Below are 16,441 nucleotides of genomic sequence, written 5' to 3'. Positions count from 1 at the left end.
ACGGCCTTCAGCACCACGCAGTCGGAGGAACACGACAACACCGACTGAGGCCAAACCCCCTGAGTCGCCGAATCCCCCAGAGCAGCACCCCAACCCAGCAGGCGGGCATCGGAAGTGACCACGCGGGTGAGAATAATCAGAAAGGGGCGGCCCCCGGACAGATGACCCTCGACCAACCACCAACACAGGACCACCCGAACATCCACTGACATAGGGACCAAAACACCCATATCGAGAAAAGAGGGGTCCCAAATGCGACCAAAAGTGGGAACACCACCGGGTACATGTGGAGGCGAGCCCATGGCATCGTCAATAAAGAGGCCGATATCATACCCTGAACCCTCAACCACAGGGTTACAGGACGAGAATGCTCCAACAACAGGGGACGAACAGCAGACATCAGGGACAGAATCCGGGGAGGGGGCAGGAACACCATCCCCAAAAGAGTCACGAACAGAACCCCAACGAAAGTCAATCCCCGTGTAGGAACCAGGAAGGACTCCGGCATATTCACGAGGAAACTGTGATGCCCCAGGACATGGAACACACTCCGGACATGAAACTCCGCCATAGAAAGAGAAGAAGCAGAATCAAAGTGTCGTCCAGATAAGGAATATACACTAATGCCCTCCCCATGCCAGAGTCCAACAAGAGGAGCCAGAACCATAGTAAAGGTCCCGGGAGAAGAGCAGAAACCAAAAGGCAATACCTGGAACCGGTAAAGACGACCCAGGACGCAAACCGGAGAAACCGCTGAGAGACGGGATGAAACAGGCACATGCAGACAAGCATCTCCCAAGACCAAAGACGCCAGGAAACACCCCGAGACACCAGAGGAAGGATCAACTGTAGTGAAACCATATCAAAACACTGGCGCGGTACGAAAGCATCGATCCACACCAGGTCCATCACAGGACGAAGATCCCCGGAGCGTCCGGACACAATAATATGGGATGGAACATCAACATATCGCTGGGCACAGGAATCACTGCATGTCTGGTCAACAGGGAAACAAATGCCTTCCAAATTGCCAACCGCCTTAGAGGGTCTCTGGGACAAGGCGTGGATCTGAAACAGTCTGGGGGAGTCCGGGTAAACCCAAGAAGAACACCCTCTGAAACCACTTGAAGAACCCATTGGATTGACACAGTCTCATGCCAAGAGCCCATGAATCAAGTGAGGCGACCCCCAACCGGACCAACACCAGGAGCGATCCATGTAAGCCCAGCACGGCCCCTCTACTAGAACGACCAAAAGCATGCTGGGAATCAAAGGCACGGAAGCAACCAGTACGCTCAGGAGCAATGAGCATACGGCCCACTGCAGTATGAACCAACATGTCATCCAAAGGAGGACCAAGCAAAAGAACACCCGAAAAAGGGATCACCACCAGGAGACACCACTGCGCAGCATCAGCCTTCCAGGAACTAATCAACAACTGACGCCTGGCAGCGACAGACGCCCCAGCGGCCGAAACCGCCCACCCCCAATGAATCAAAGGAAACATCAGACATCAGGCGTACATGCTGCTCCAGCATCTCCAGATCAGAAGAAACATCCTCCCCCAGATCCAACATACAGCCACAGAATGAAAACCCATGAGCAAAGACTGGATCTCCACATTACGGTCAACAGGGACAGCAGAAGAAACCACCGAATCAACAGTCCCTTGATAAGACCTGCTGGCCATCAAGGAATCAACCACCAACGAGGAGGGGCAGTACACAGCAAAATCCTGCAGGGGTTTCCCCTAGCAAAAACGCGGAAAAGGAACCCTTGTCCACAACCATCCACACAAACTCCAGAACCTACAAAACTGAAGAATGAAGGGGCAATGATCCAGGCTCAGGGCGCTGATACGGAGAGAATAAATCATCAGCAAGAGGTGACACAGAATCAGGAAAACACCAAATGCTTGTGAATGTGCCCAAGGACCAACGTAAGAACGGCCCCTTGCACAAAGCGTCCATAACAACAACCCCCTCCTCAGCGTCCGAATCAACAGCAGGAATGTCATCAACTCAGGCCCACTGCACAGCAGGAACCGGCTCCTGACACTGTAAAGCAGCAGCCACAGCAAAGTCAACCATGCGCTGCAACAACTCCATAAAGGGAATCGTCATCCCAGAAGTAGAACTCACCGAGGAGGAGGCAGGATCAGGCACGGCAGAAGCATCACGCCCCATGACCACTCGAACAAACACAGGCATATGTGAAAACCAAACGCTGGGTAAAACAGGACCCTAGGTCGCTAGGCAACCGTCCCAATCACCATAACACACGCCCCCTACTAGAATAAGAGCGCATGCAAACCGGCGCGCTTCGCCTAAATCCAAAACACACGTCTGAGCACATCTCGCCCATCGACAAGCAACAACACACAGACGCGTCATAAAGTAAGCGGAGGGAAGAGGAACCGCCGGCCCCGAACATCACCGCACCCGGCCGCGCCAAGTTAGCTCAGCATGGCGCGCGGCCGGGAAAGAGCAGTCCCGTAAACGGCTCCGCTCAGCAGGACCACAGGAGCCCCGACATAGCGCGAGGTCCAAAGCGACCGAGCACAAACAAACAAACAAGCGCCCCCAAGGTCCACTACAGCAGGACACGGAGCGCGGAGGCAAACGAATGGGGAATAAAATCAAGTAAAAATTTACAAAAGGAAATATATTGTATCAAGAAACAATAAAAACGACATTACATCCCCCACCGAAATACCCAAGGCCAAAAAGGGGCAGCTCAAGCAAGACCCCAGCCTTCAAGAAACAACAACAATCACTCATCTGACCAGCAGGGAACACAGCACTCGGAGAAGTGCAGAAAAAAAGAACAGGTCGGTTGGCTGTATCTGTATCCCTTTATAGGATTGGCTGGAGCCACTGGGGGCCATCTTGGAGGAGGGAGAGGGAGACTAGAGCGATTTTTTTATACTTGGAGTTCTGTGTGGAGCCAGAGGCTCATGGGTAATTACTGTGGCGAGGAAGACAGGACGAGGAGGTAATGTGTGCGTGCTTGCAGGTGAGAGTTTGTTTATCTGCGAGAGAGTGTATATGTGTGGATTTTAAGGGTATGTGTAAGCATGTGTGTGAGTGAAAGTGGAGGTCAAAGAGCGTCTGGTGTCACTTCCGCTACTCCTGTCATTTGGGTGAATTGACGTCCAAGCTCCTACCTCCATACACGAGGCACTCCTTTCTCCCAGGAGGTGCTCTCCCTGCTTCCATTTCCTCTCAGATACAGAGACACTGGGGAACCTCTGCTGGTCAAGGGGAACCTCTGCTGGTCAAACGCCCTTGCTGCCCTGACGACCCTGTGTCCTGCTGGAGCCTTTGTTTTCTGCTGCTTGCCCTCCCGCCTCCCGCTGCCCGACTCCATTGACACCTCGGAGTACGGAGGTGGCCGAGAGGAGTGCGGTCGAGGGAATCGGGAACTACATTTCCCAGAAGTCCAAGCGGCGCACGCCGCGTCACCAGCGCGCCTGGAGGCGCTGAAATAGCGCATCACCCCGGTCGAGGGGGGGAACCTCTGCTGGTCAAACGCCCTTGCTGCCCTGACGACCCTGTGTCCTGCTGGAGCCTTTGTTTTCTGCTGCTTGCCCTCCCGCCTCCCGACTCCATTGACACCTCGGAGTACGGAGGTGGCCGAGAGGAGTGCGGTCGAGGGAATCGGGAACTACATTTCCCAGAAGTCCAAGCGGCGCACGCCGCGTCACCAGCGCGCCTGGAGGCGCTGAAATAGCGCATCACCCCGGTCGAGGGGGGGAACCTCTGCTGGTCAAACGCCCTTGCTGCCCTGACGACCCTGTGTCCTGCTGGAGCCTTTGTTTTCTGCTGCTTGCCCTCCCGCCTCCCGCTGCCCGACTCCATTGACACCTCGGAGTACGGAGGTGGCCGAGAGGAGTGCGGTCGAGGGAATCGGGAACTACATTTCCCAGAAGTCCAAGCGGCGCACGCCGCGCACCAGCGCGCCTGGAGGCGCTGAAATAGCGCATCACCCCTGTCGAGGGGGGGAACCTCTGCTGGTCAAACGCCCTTGATGCCCTGACGACCCTGTGTCCTGCTGGAGCCTTTGTTTTCTGCTGCTTGCCCTCCCGCCTCCCGCTGCCCGACTCCATTGACACCTCGGAGTACGGAGGTGGCCGAGAGGAGTGCGGTCGAGGGAATCGGGAACTACATTTCCCAGAAGTCCAAGCGGCGCACGCCGCGTCACCAGCGCGCCTGGAGGCGCTGAAATAGCGCAACACCCCCGCCTCGCGGGACGCCGGGCGAAGCCCGGGCAAAGGGCGGGCCGTCTGAGGCCGTCCGAGGTTGGCCAAGGTTGGGTTGGGCCTGGTCTCTTGGCTTGCTGCTCTAGAACTGACGCCTCTGCATATCAACACTTCTCTGCAGATTGCTACATAAGTTTCTTTTTTTTTCTTTGGTTGTGTATAAAGAGTATTATGCCTCCTAAAAAGTTAACCACTCCTAGCAACTCTATTGAGAACTATCTGGTACAAGTTGTTGAAAAAATTAACAACGACAGAAGAGCTTCTTTGGGAATAGACTCATCTACCCAATCCCCCTTTATTGACATCGAGGCAGATGATCCCTTTGGCCTTCAAATCAACACTAGCACTAATAGTGCTACACCTGACTCGTTTCCGGATACTATCATTATACAGCCCAGTGGTACTGTTGCTGGACCTGAAGACCTTAGTGTCAACAAAGTACTGACTGATATAACTATTAGTCATGATCCTTCCACCTCCCCTCCAGCACCCGTTCTGGGTAAACGGGAGTGTCTCAGGTCAGCTAAGAATAAAGTTGCAAACCCCCCGAGGAAACACTCTGAGGAAGAGGAGCCTGACCTGACTAATGAGGCGTATGTCACACTTTCAAATGTTCAATTTAATAAACTACTGACTCTGATGGACACTAAAATCAAAGGTGTGGTCAAACCCCTGGTTAGCAAAATAGATAAGTTAACTTCCGAGGTTAACCGACTGGAATGTCTATTACAGAAAACCATGGGAGAGATAGTGAAACTTCCGGAAAATGTCTCTGCCAAGTTAGAGGAATCTCTAAACAAATCAGTAACTACAGCTATCAGTGGACTCATCCCTCCCCCTGTATCAAACCCCCCAATGGCAAGTAATAGTACTCTCCCTGGTGATTCCCATATTGCCCCGATCCCTGCTCCTGTTGTTGAAGACCCATTCACTGAAAAAGGGACTTTCGAGCTTGTGGTTGAAGCATCCCCATTGGTACTTGTCCTTGCTAACGTTCCTCCCTTGGCTCAAGGTGAGCGGGAAACAACATCTTCTCTAATAAACAAATCCTTATCATGGCTAACCAACAACATGGTAATCACTCCCTGGGGAAAGCAGCAACTCTCTGAAGAGCTCGTCAATGCAAGAAGGGTACAGTGGATCGGGGACAGGGTGAAAAAGTTCAAAGGGGAGTGCGTCGTTCTCCACTTCTCTGACCCTGGGGTCTTGCCTAACATCTTACCTAACATTTTACCACCACAAAGGCGAACATCTTCAATCGTTCCATTGACTTTGGACTTCTTCTATCCTAGAAAGGGAAGTGGTCCAAACTCAAGTATTTTAAGAACCAAATGGAACATTGTGACCAAGAGGGGGAGAAAGGATGTTGCTTCAGTGGACTGGGGCTTGGGGTTGGAAAATCGTTTTTCTGCACTTTCTAACTTAAACGATTGCGATTGACAACCATCCACTTGTAATTCTATCCCCTTGCCCCTCTGTGACAAGAGTTCTTCTGATCTAGACTGTAATTTAATAACAAATAGCCCCCAGGGGTTTCTGATTGATGATCCACCAGGGCTACCTAACGTTATAACCATAAATCAGGTTACTGGGGGTAGGACGTTACACAAGCCTATTACAAATCCCTGTACTCTTATGACATCTAATTCAGGGAATCTTTTGTCATGGAATGTGGCTGGAATATCTTCCAAAATGGACAGCGCTGACTGGTTTGAATTTATTAACAAGTACGACCTTTGTATCTTTCAAGAGACTTGGGCGTGTGAACCTATTTTTGCATTGGGATACGTAAATTTTCATGTTCCTGCTATCAAGGGACCAAAAGGGCGGCCGATGGGGGGCCTTATCATATGGATTAGGCAGTCTTTAAAAATTGCTGTAAAATGTGTGGAACTTGACCAAAAAGATATCCAGCTTATCAGATTGACTAGTGATTTACCCATCTCCATAGACATTTATAACATCTATGTAAGAGGTGGCAGCAAAGGCAAATCTGAGGTTCTTATGTGTCTTTTTACACTTCTTGAGACACAATCTGCAGGGAAAAACATACTAATTGCAGGTGATTTGAACCGGACATTCGAACCTCTCATCACTGGTGATTCTCCTCTGGGAGCAGAGGAAGATAAGCTTTGGGACATCCCCACACTAGATTCCCCACCGATAACTCGGTGGACGGCTGACATCCTAGGTCTAAACGCTATGTGTTTGGAGCATGGGCTACGAGCCTTGAATGGCCGAACCCAATCAGATCGTGTTCCCGCCATGACGTTTAACAATGGGCGTAGTAAAAGTCGCATTGACTATGTCATCTGTAGTATATCGATTTGGTCATCACTCAGTGACATGGTAGTAACAGCTAGGATAGAAAGCGACCATGACCCGTTATGTGTTTCACATAATTGGTGGACACCTAACGTAATTGCTCCAAACCCTTGTGACCAACTTGTGCCCCCAACGATCACGCCATCCAATAACATGCGTAGGCTAAGGTGGTCTGGTGTTAAGACTGACCAGCAGGCCCTGGAAAAGATAGGAGCAGCGGCAGACAAGGCCATTCTGGCATTGGAAAATATTGCTGGATATGCACAGGGACATGAAGACATTACCATAGTTCATATGACTCTTTTTAATGAAGTCAAAAATTTCTTCTTAAAACCTGCACGAAATAATAGGGCTCGTCCATTTAAATCAGCAAAGCGGTACAATCAAGATTGCAGGGCAGCAAGATTTAAATTAGGAGCCACAATCAAAAGTAATAATTTGAGTGAGATTCGGTCTGCCAGGAAGCACTATAAAAACTGCATTGCCAGGGCAAAAAGAGATTGGGACGAAGACCACTGGCAGAAACTGAGATGTGCAAGTGAAAGTAAACACTCTAGACAATTTTGGCATATTGTCAAATGGGGCCACAATAGATCTCCAGAGACTCCCAACAATAATGTCCCTCATGATGCTTGGGTTAAATTTTTCAGCGAGCAGTACTCTTCCAGGGATCAGCTCGTTGATAACTCTAGCCCAATATATCTGTTCGCAGACGAAGACATCTTTATGCAGAGCGAAGTCCTGACTGCCCTGAAATCTGTGCACAGGGGCCGTGCCCCGGGTAATGACGGAGTTCCGGCGGATGTCTTTTTAAATGACACCGACAGGTGGAGCAAGTACATCTGCCTTCTACTAAACCATATTGCCAGGGGCGCAGAAATCCCGGTATCCTGGCGGGGTGCTGTCATTATCCCAGTATATAAAAAGAGGGATCGTGCCCAACCCTGTAATTACCGCCCAATCAGCCTAATAGACACGGTTCAAAAAGTGGTAGGACGTGTAATTATTAATAACTTGCTTGATTGGGCTGAGGAGCAGAACGTCTTATCTCCTTTTCAGGCTGGGTTTCGCAGACCAACCAGCACTGTGGACCAGGTCTTCCGTTTCCAATTGATACAATGGCGGACCGCGGATGCAGTCTCTACGCAGCTTTTGTTGACCTACGGGCTGCATTCGACCTGGTGCCGAGGGCAAATTTGTGGGAGGTGTTGGCAGCTCTGGGGGTCCCGATGACTATTTTAACTTTGATCATGAGACTCCATGAGGGCACTTATGCTAAGATCCAATGGGGTGGTTACGGCAACGATACTATTGACTTCCCTGTCGAGCGTGGGGTTCGACAGGGCTGTTCAATGGCACCGACATTGTTTACTCTTTTTATAAACGGAATTGTCCCCCGTATGCAAGCTGAGCCCGTAGATGCTCCCTCACTCGCAGGTGCAAAAGTTCCTATTTTAATGTTCGCAGACGACACCTTAATTTTATCAAAATCCCCTAGCGGTCTGCAAAAGGCATTGGTAATTTTTGACAAATTTTGTAGTGACCATGGCTTGGAGGTAAACGCAGCTAAAACAAAACTCATGGCTTTTAATCCTTGCAGGAATTTCAAATCCAAAATATCCATGAGTGGGCGTTGCCTTGAAGTAGTTAATTCTTTTACTTACTTGGGGATACACATTTCAAATGATAACAGATGGAACCACCACTTAAATCTTGCAGTATTAAGACATAAACAACTGGCTGGTACCATCATTAAGGAGCACAGGAAATCCTTAACTAAACCAATCAAACCGCCATTAATCATATACGAGGCTAAGGCAATAGGGTCAGCACTGTATGGGGCAGAGCTGTGGGGGCAAGAAAACCTCCAGGAGCTACAGATGTCAGAGAATAACTTCCTCCGAAAACTAACTGGCACCCCACAGAGCAGCCCCCTCTTGCCACTCAGATATGACCTTGGCAGGAAGGAAATCTCGGCAATGTGTAAACTCCGACCGATATTATATTGGCGTAGAATCTGGACCACCCCTGAGCTGTCACAATATGCAGAAGGATTTGCTGATGTGATCAAAGCAGACCGATTTCATAAAATCGGATGGTTTAGATCATTAAAAATAGCATTAAGTGAACTAGGGTTAAGCGAACTCTGGTCCGATCCAACCGGGTCATCCTTCCCATCCAAGTTGTTCATAAAAAACCTTTTCTGGGAACAGGCGGAGAACAAGAGTCTTCTTAGCAATAATAACGGGTCTATGACGACTGCCTTCCTTGAAGCTAAACTGTTTCCGATGTTTGAAATTTACTGGGATATTATAACTAAACCCATGGATAGGAAACTGTTTTTCCAAATGAGGGCTGGCTCTTTACCTCTGAGTAGTTTAACATCAAAATGGAGAAATGGAGGTCCAGCTATTTGCCCAGTCTGTGGGGAAGGAAAAGAAACGTTGGGTCACTTCTTGTTTGCCTGTCATGCATATTCTGTTCCTAGACGTGTTTGGTTGGCTCCCATGTGTAGAAATCTGGGTACTAAAAGTAGCATGGTAGCTCTACGCATTGTTAAATCTACCTCCTTAAACTGGATTATTATAGCGACTGCCAAGTACTTGGGGTGGGCGTGGGTAACTAGGCAGAGATTGCTAGCAGGGTGACTACTCTCTGCCTAGCCGAACAGAGACTGCTAGTTTAACTATTGTCTGTTCCCATGCTAGGTGTCTATCTGACGAAAACATTTTTACATTGATTTTTAACTGTGAAATAGGATTTCTTCTAAATATGACTTTTTACTATATGAACTTTGCACCTTTGATTGTAAATAACAGGATGAAATGTTATTTTAAAACTGTCTTTTTAACGTGTATTGTGCTTAAGTCATGTCCGACTTTGTAATTTAATTGTATTTTATTATGTGTTTGTCTGCTTTTATGAGTAATACTCGAATAAAGCACTTTTGAATTTGAATTTACAGAGACACTGCTTCCTCCCTCCTTCCCCAGCTCCCTGTCAAACACCGCTTTCTCCCTGTTTTTCCCTCTGTGGAACCGAACACCTAACTCATTAAACCGATTCTAGTCTCCTTAGGGAGAGCATGATTAGTCACGAATAGAGCAGTTCAATCACTCAAGTCTATTTTTTTAAACAATATTTTATTTTTCTTGGACACAAAGGGCAAATATTAATTCAAATAAAAGTTTACGCAGCCACTCCAGGTCAAAACACTTACAGTTCCCCTTTTTCGAGGCAGACAATATTCGGAGCACGCATCATTACAATTAAACTGGGATTATCATATCCCACAGGACAGCCAGAGTTAAACACAGCAATAAGAGACGGACTACAGAGAGGGGGCGAGGGAGAGAGAGAGAGGAGAAGGAAAGCAGTCGGGAAAAAAGTGGGAAGAGCTTCGAGAGAGATAAAGAAAGGAGAGCGACCGAGAGAGGCAGCAGAAGGAGAAAGAGAGAGTTAGAAGAAAGAAAGATGAAGATGATTTGGAGCGAGGTAGAATGAGCGAAGGGATTGAGGTATTAAACTGGACAGTGCAGGGAAGAGAACATGGAAGGAACGAAAAAGGAGTAAGACATAAAGGAAAGGACAACCAAGAGAGTAAGGTAAAACGAGAGAAAGAGACACTGCCAATAGAGAGGAGGATGGTGAATTGAATTACGGGTTGATGAGAGAAGAAGAAAGAACTAGATAGTGTGGGAAGAAGAATGATGGAGAAAGAGCAAGAGGGATCAGAGAAAGATTAAATAGAAGAATGAGATAAAAGAAAGTAGAAATCAGAGAGGAAGCAATTAAGAACAATAGAAAGATACAGGAACGATGAAGACTGGGCCAAAGAAGGAAAGTGGTCACAGAGATAAGTTCTAGAGAGGGAGAAACATTAGAGACAGAAAATATAGAGTAGAGCATCAGAAGCGAGAGAAAAAGGGCAAGAGTGTGAGGGGAAGAAGAGCGATGTAGAGAGATAAAGACAAGGCCACATGAATAATAGAATGGAAAAAGTAAAAAGCTGAAACAAACAAGGACGAAACAGACAAAAGAAGAGATGAAGAAAAAGAGAGAAAGAGAAATCTGCTCGAGTAATCGAAAAGAAAAACAGATGGAGGGTGAAAAGAGAAAATAAGAGAGGAGGCAAGAAAAGAACACCAGGCGAGAGAGAGAGAGAGAGAATGGAAATGGGAACGAGAAGGATTAGAGACACAGGGGAATGACAAAAACAGGACATTTAATCTGAAGGCTAGAAGAAACAGAAGTAGGGAATGAGAGAGTGAAATGAAGAGAAAGATAGGAAGATCGATTAGAAATTGGAAAACAGAAAGATAGATAATGAAAAAATAAAAAAACACAATTGGGAAAAACAAGAAAACAAAAAAAAAAGGTTTAGTAAAACCAAAACATCCAGACCGTCTTGCTAGTTTAAGCTGTTTTGTAATAATATTGCTGCCTTCTACAGAGCTTCTAGTTTGGTGTTCGTGTTGATGTGCCAGAGAGACCCATTTGCAGCCCTCTTTTTTGTCTCAGTATGTAGACTGTTAAGGAACTCTTCAAGTCTGTTATCTATGGCCAGTGCCCCTGACTGCTACAAATCTGCCATTTTGCCCTGTATATTTTCATGACTTTGGACCCCTAATCTGTTGTGCTGTCTCATCTATTCACAACTATAGCGAGCTGCCTTTGTAACCAACCTGCTGAGGACCTCTTGGAAGTTGACATTGTAGACTGCTCTGTTTCAATGCCTGTTAAAACCTAGGGATATGCCCTTATTCCCTATCCTCTATTTCCATTGGTGCAGATTACCAACCATTTGGCATTCTATCCCATCATCTACTTCCATGTTTTTGGACCTTCCCCCCAATGTCAGCTGTCAACGTGTCCGCTCTTATGTTTACCCATGACTAGATACCACAATGTATCTAACAAGGTAGCCTTCTCTACTTCTGCCATCGTTTTCGACCACAAAGGAACTCTCCTTCTTCTTCCTCTATTATTCATATCTGTGTGCATTTTTTTAGATTTGCCTAGTCAGCTGTGTTTTTAGTCCTTTTGAAGTTTCTTTCAATGTGGGAGCCTAGTTACTAGTTTAGGAAGCGACAGTCCGGTGGTATCAGGGCTCTAGAAAGAGAGCTTTTTTTTTAGCGTTCCTAGTTCCATAGGCATTGACCCCCATTGTGTGGCCCTCCTAGCCCCTCCTATTCCAGAGCTGCGGAACTCAAAAATAGTTGTTCACCTTGTGTTACTTTGATTTCCATGGCCTGGGTGCCTAGAGACCTTTTCTCCAAGATCCCTTCCTATTTCTATTGATGACAGCCCTGAGTAAGCTGCCCCTCTTATGTTTTGCTTTTTATTTATATAGCCAGCTATCATTATAGTAATTCTTGTGTTTCCATGATGGTGCGTCGCCTGTCATCTATTATACCAGCTCATCCTGTTTCCCTGGCTTCAGACTATGGATCAGCTCGGAGATATACTTCAATCCCCTCTTTTATTTCAATTGTTATACTGTTTTGGACTCCAGCCTATAGCTATCCTAGCTGATCTTATATTTTTCAGCAGTTGATCCCTTGGATGTAGTCCATTTTTCCACTTTTCTATTTCCAAATCTGTGACCTCTTAGAGAACTGCCCTGTAGTCTACCTATCTTGGTTATTCTTTTGAAAACATCTTACTATGTCTGGTACACGTTTTAGAGTTGCTTATAGTGCTTTGCTCATATTTTGTTGGGTAGGCAATATTTCAAACTTGTCTATTACTACTCTTTAAAGGCCTGCCCGTACAGCCCATGACATGCCCTGAATGAATCCAGTCTTGATCAGAAAGAAATCATGATAATTAAACAAATATCAGGAATCTATAAACATAACATAAATTAATATCAGGAATGGAGGATGAAAAGTATTGAGACTGAAGAAGAAGAGAAAGAAAACACCACCACAGCGGTCCATTTAATAAACAAGAGAGGTGCGTGTGTGCTGCTGCTCAGTCATAGGCAGAGTGTACTGGGATCCACCGCCTTCCAGTCCACGTTCAGAACAGAGTAAATGGATGGTTCTCTTTCCCCGGAGCAGGGCTGGTTGTTAGGAATGTCGCTCTTTCACAGCAGGTCATTTTCTCCTTGACCCGGAACCATGAGTTGCGTTATCGACCAATGTCCCAGGAGGTACAAACACGGCTCCACAGCCTATGATAATGAAGATGACGCGGCAGCCAGTGGAATGAGAGTGATGGAGTTTGTCCATGGATGGTTTATTGCTAGCGCATGGAAGGAATAGGAGACCGCGATCGCCTCAGAGGGTATGGTGAACTGTAGCGGGATGTAAGAGGAGAGAGTCCCAGTGTGTTTCCTGCCACACCGGCTATGTTGTTTAGACTTCTGGATTTTTCACAGCCTTTGGTGAAGGAAACATCATAAAGGCAAAGTTAGAGTCATTCATTTCAAGAAAAATCTCATTACAGACAGGTAAAGGTATAAAATTAAGGTAGCAAAGAGAGTGATAGGGCCCAACCCACACTAGGTAGTCCCAACCGCATAAATAAAGACCATACAAGAGTGAAGAGCACCATCACAATGTGACTACCTCATGAACACTGGAGGTTTGCGCTGACTTCCAATTGGTGGATTGGGAGTGAGCAGGAGAAGTGTTCTTTCATCAAACCTATGCCTACACATGTCGAGAGTCATTACCAGTGGTCATCTCTTCAGTGTTCATGTGTGAGACTAGTGGTAATCCCATTCAAGATATTGCGTGTCCTGAGCACTCAAAATATTATGATGGAGATCATTAATGGTGTTACGTTTCGACCTAGAAAAGAGATTATTGTTGATTGACATTGTATATCTGAGGAGCTTTCACAAGAGAGAAGTCAGTTTATGAATGTATCTCTGGCTCCCTTATCCTCCAAGGAGAGACAGAAGATGACTTCCTTCTTATGATTTAAATAAAATAAAACCTATCTACATACTGAGACTCAAGATTTGGTCACAGAGCAAGATTTGTTAGTGGAGACTGAGCTGCCATCCTGCTCTTGACGGGCAATTGCTACAGACAGCAAAGTCAAGTAGCGAACGCAATAGTATTCAGATGGTGTGAAAGGCAACCAGCCAGGACTAGCAACAAAATACTGTATTAAATATGTTTGGGGTGTAGGATAGATTAGCAACTTAATTAATATGTTGTTGTCTTCATGATTACAAGTCCAACATACATGTCAGTGATATATGAAATACAAACCAAAGAGCACACAGGAAAAAGAAAGATAACCCCTCCTTCACCATGAATGTTAAAACCAATATAAGCCATTTACTCATTTGGAAAACATATCCAGCCATTACCAGGTTAAAAATAAACTTACCAATACATCACTGGAGAAGAGAAGATTCATCACAACCATCCCCTGAAGCGACTGATAATTCACCCCAGCCATTATCTGGAAAGAAAATCCATCCCAAAAGTCACCTGAAGCATTCCAGAACTCACCCCAACCGTCCCTTGTAGGCAGATATATTTTTTATTTATATTTCAGGGATATGGAGTTTCAATATCTAAGTTTTAAAATCAACCTGCACAAATATCGACCCCACAGTATTCACTATCAATATATTTCAAGGAAATTCCCCAGTACAAGGGGTTTAAATTATAATTTCACTGGACTGAGAAGTTTACGCACTTGAATGTTAATTTCACATGTAAATCTGCCCCATGAACGTGCAACATGTAATTGGGGCATAAATCTACATGTTCCTGTAGATGGGATCCTTGATAACATAGTGGTAATCAATATTGTGGGTAGAGATATATTTACATATATATACATATTTACATATATGCAGGAGAATAATATTGAACTGCGCGTGGTACCACAGTGGTCCTCCTTCAGCCCCACTATTTTTAACCTACATGTCACCTCTCTTGCTAACCTTATTGGATCGTATGGATTTTCCCTAGTATCTTACGCCGACAAACCTAAAATCATTGTGTCGGTAGCAGACAATTCTAGATGCCACAGCGACTCAGTCCCACAACTGTATGCTGCACATTGGTTACTGGATGCAGGACAATTGTTTAATGTTAAATTCATCAAAAACGGAAATCCTACTTCTTGGTAATCCATCTTCTTGGTCCATTAAGTGGGGGCCATCTGAACTTGGACCTCTCCTGACCCCCAGTCTCAAAGCACAAAAAATTGGTAAATTTTTTAACAAAAAACTATCTTTTGATGGGCAGATCAATCACACCACCTCCTCATGCTTTTTTATTTTGAAAGTTCTGAAGAAGATTCTTCCATATATACCATCGGCTCAGCAGAAAACCGTAGTTACAGCACTTATTTCACTCGACTACTGCAAATCCCTCTTCACCAGTATCCACAAAAGAGATTTAACAAAGCTGCAGGTCTTTCAGAACACCGCTGCCCGTCTTCTCTTAGGTATTCCAAGACACAAGTCTGCGGCTCAAGCCTTAGTCGAGTTTAACAGGCTGCCAGTCAAAAAATGCATTAAAATCAAAGCCTTGTACATTGTTTTTAAATGTCTACACGGCCTGGGCCCAGCTCAACTCACTCAATCTTATCTATACTATGTCCTGTCCAGATCGCTCCGCTCTTCATTGAGTGGCAACCTTGTTGTCCCCAAGGTCAAAACTTTCTGATTGGGCTAGAAAAGTTTCACATCCAGCACTTTCAGCCTGTGGAACTCCCTACCTCCTATGGTTAAAAGTAATCAGAACCTGAGGTAAGTCAGAAAAAGCCTAAAGACCTGTCTGTTTAATCAGTAACTGTTGTATCGTTTCCCATCAACATTTCAGTAGGTAGCGCCTAGACACCTCTGGGTAGTAGTCATGCTTTACAAATCCTATTTTCAATTCATTTTCAGCTCAATACTGTGACGTACAATCCTAGCATGAGTTCAATGTAAAGCTTTCAGGAACACTACCAAACCTCACCCTATCCCTCCAACTAACAACTGGCTTGTGATAGCATCTTCCAGACATCCTTTGTTGGAAGATGCTTCACTCTTCGTCTACAAGCGCCCTAGTCATCACTTCTGGGGGTGCATTATGCTGACAGTATGCCACTCGAGGCAGGGGTCTACCTTATGTAACTCAGACGAGTTTCTGCCTCAATAGATATAATTATAACACATTTGAGAACTCGGGTGAACCATCTATTACTGACAGAAACATCAATACGGCTAATATAGGGTTAAAGCATTCCAGAAACTTTCAAAACAAGCCGAACAGCCGATACATTGTTTCCCGTACCAGCAGTACCTCGCTAAATACACTCTGGCCTACAGCTAGCTTCACCTGATCGTGTGGCCAATACAAGTCATATCGCAAACTATGAACACATCGGTAAACAGGACGTAAAAAGGTTAAGAAAATTCCCCAAATCCCCAAAGATTAAAAACTGAGCAAAGTTAGTAAAATTCAGTTTGAAAGTACAGTTCAAATTCGTATCATCAGGTCGAACCAGGGTGCCTCATCCATTGAAGATATGTCAAATTTGAAACATATCGAGCACTTTAAGATGAAGAGGTCGCATATTAGCTCTGGCTTACAGATATCAAATAATAATTCTAAAAAGTTGTGTAGTTTTTGTTAAAAACTAATATGAAGGCTCTCTTTGGTTGCAGAATCTCAGGCTTGAAATGGCTAAATGGTGGCATTGCAACAAAGTTCTGACCAGGGAATAGGACTGTCCGCTCCTTGCACGGAGGACTTGCGTGTCAAGATGCAATTGAACCTGAGTGCAGGTGATTAGAAAGCTTGAGCTCCAGCTAAAGTTGTGGAGAAGTCTGCGATCAGCGGCATATACTTCTTAAGGCTGTGTATAAATGCTGATATGCAAAGCCGGACT

The 16,441-nt window shown here is 45.8% G+C and overlaps 1 protein-coding gene across 2 annotated transcripts in view; it reads right to left on the bottom strand.

The window, feature by feature from the left end:
• Positions 1-9,712: 9,712 nt before the first annotated feature.
• KCNC4 (potassium voltage-gated channel subfamily C member 4) overlaps positions 9,713-16,441 on the bottom strand; it is a 420,986-nt gene continuing 414,257 nt past the window's right edge. The window contains exons 5-6 of one of the 2 annotated variants that reach the window (XM_086923590.1): positions 13,937-14,011; positions 9,713-12,972 (exon numbers count right to left, since the gene is read on the bottom strand). In XM_086923590.1, coding sequence (XP_086779716.1) covers positions 13,944-14,011 — 68 coding nt within the window. In that variant the 3' untranslated portion in view covers positions 9,713-12,972; positions 13,937-13,943. The remainder of the gene's footprint in view (positions 12,973-13,936; positions 14,012-16,441) is intronic. The other variant, XM_086923589.1, reaches the window with a different exon arrangement.

The sequence above is a fragment of the Lissotriton vulgaris genome, chromosome 5 (genome assembly GCF_964263255.1).
Source record: "Lissotriton vulgaris chromosome 5, aLisVul1.2, whole genome shotgun sequence".
NCBI classification, from domain to species: domain Eukaryota; kingdom Metazoa; phylum Chordata; class Amphibia; order Caudata; family Salamandridae; genus Lissotriton; species Lissotriton vulgaris.
This window is presented reverse-complemented; position numbering and strand designations above follow the sequence as displayed.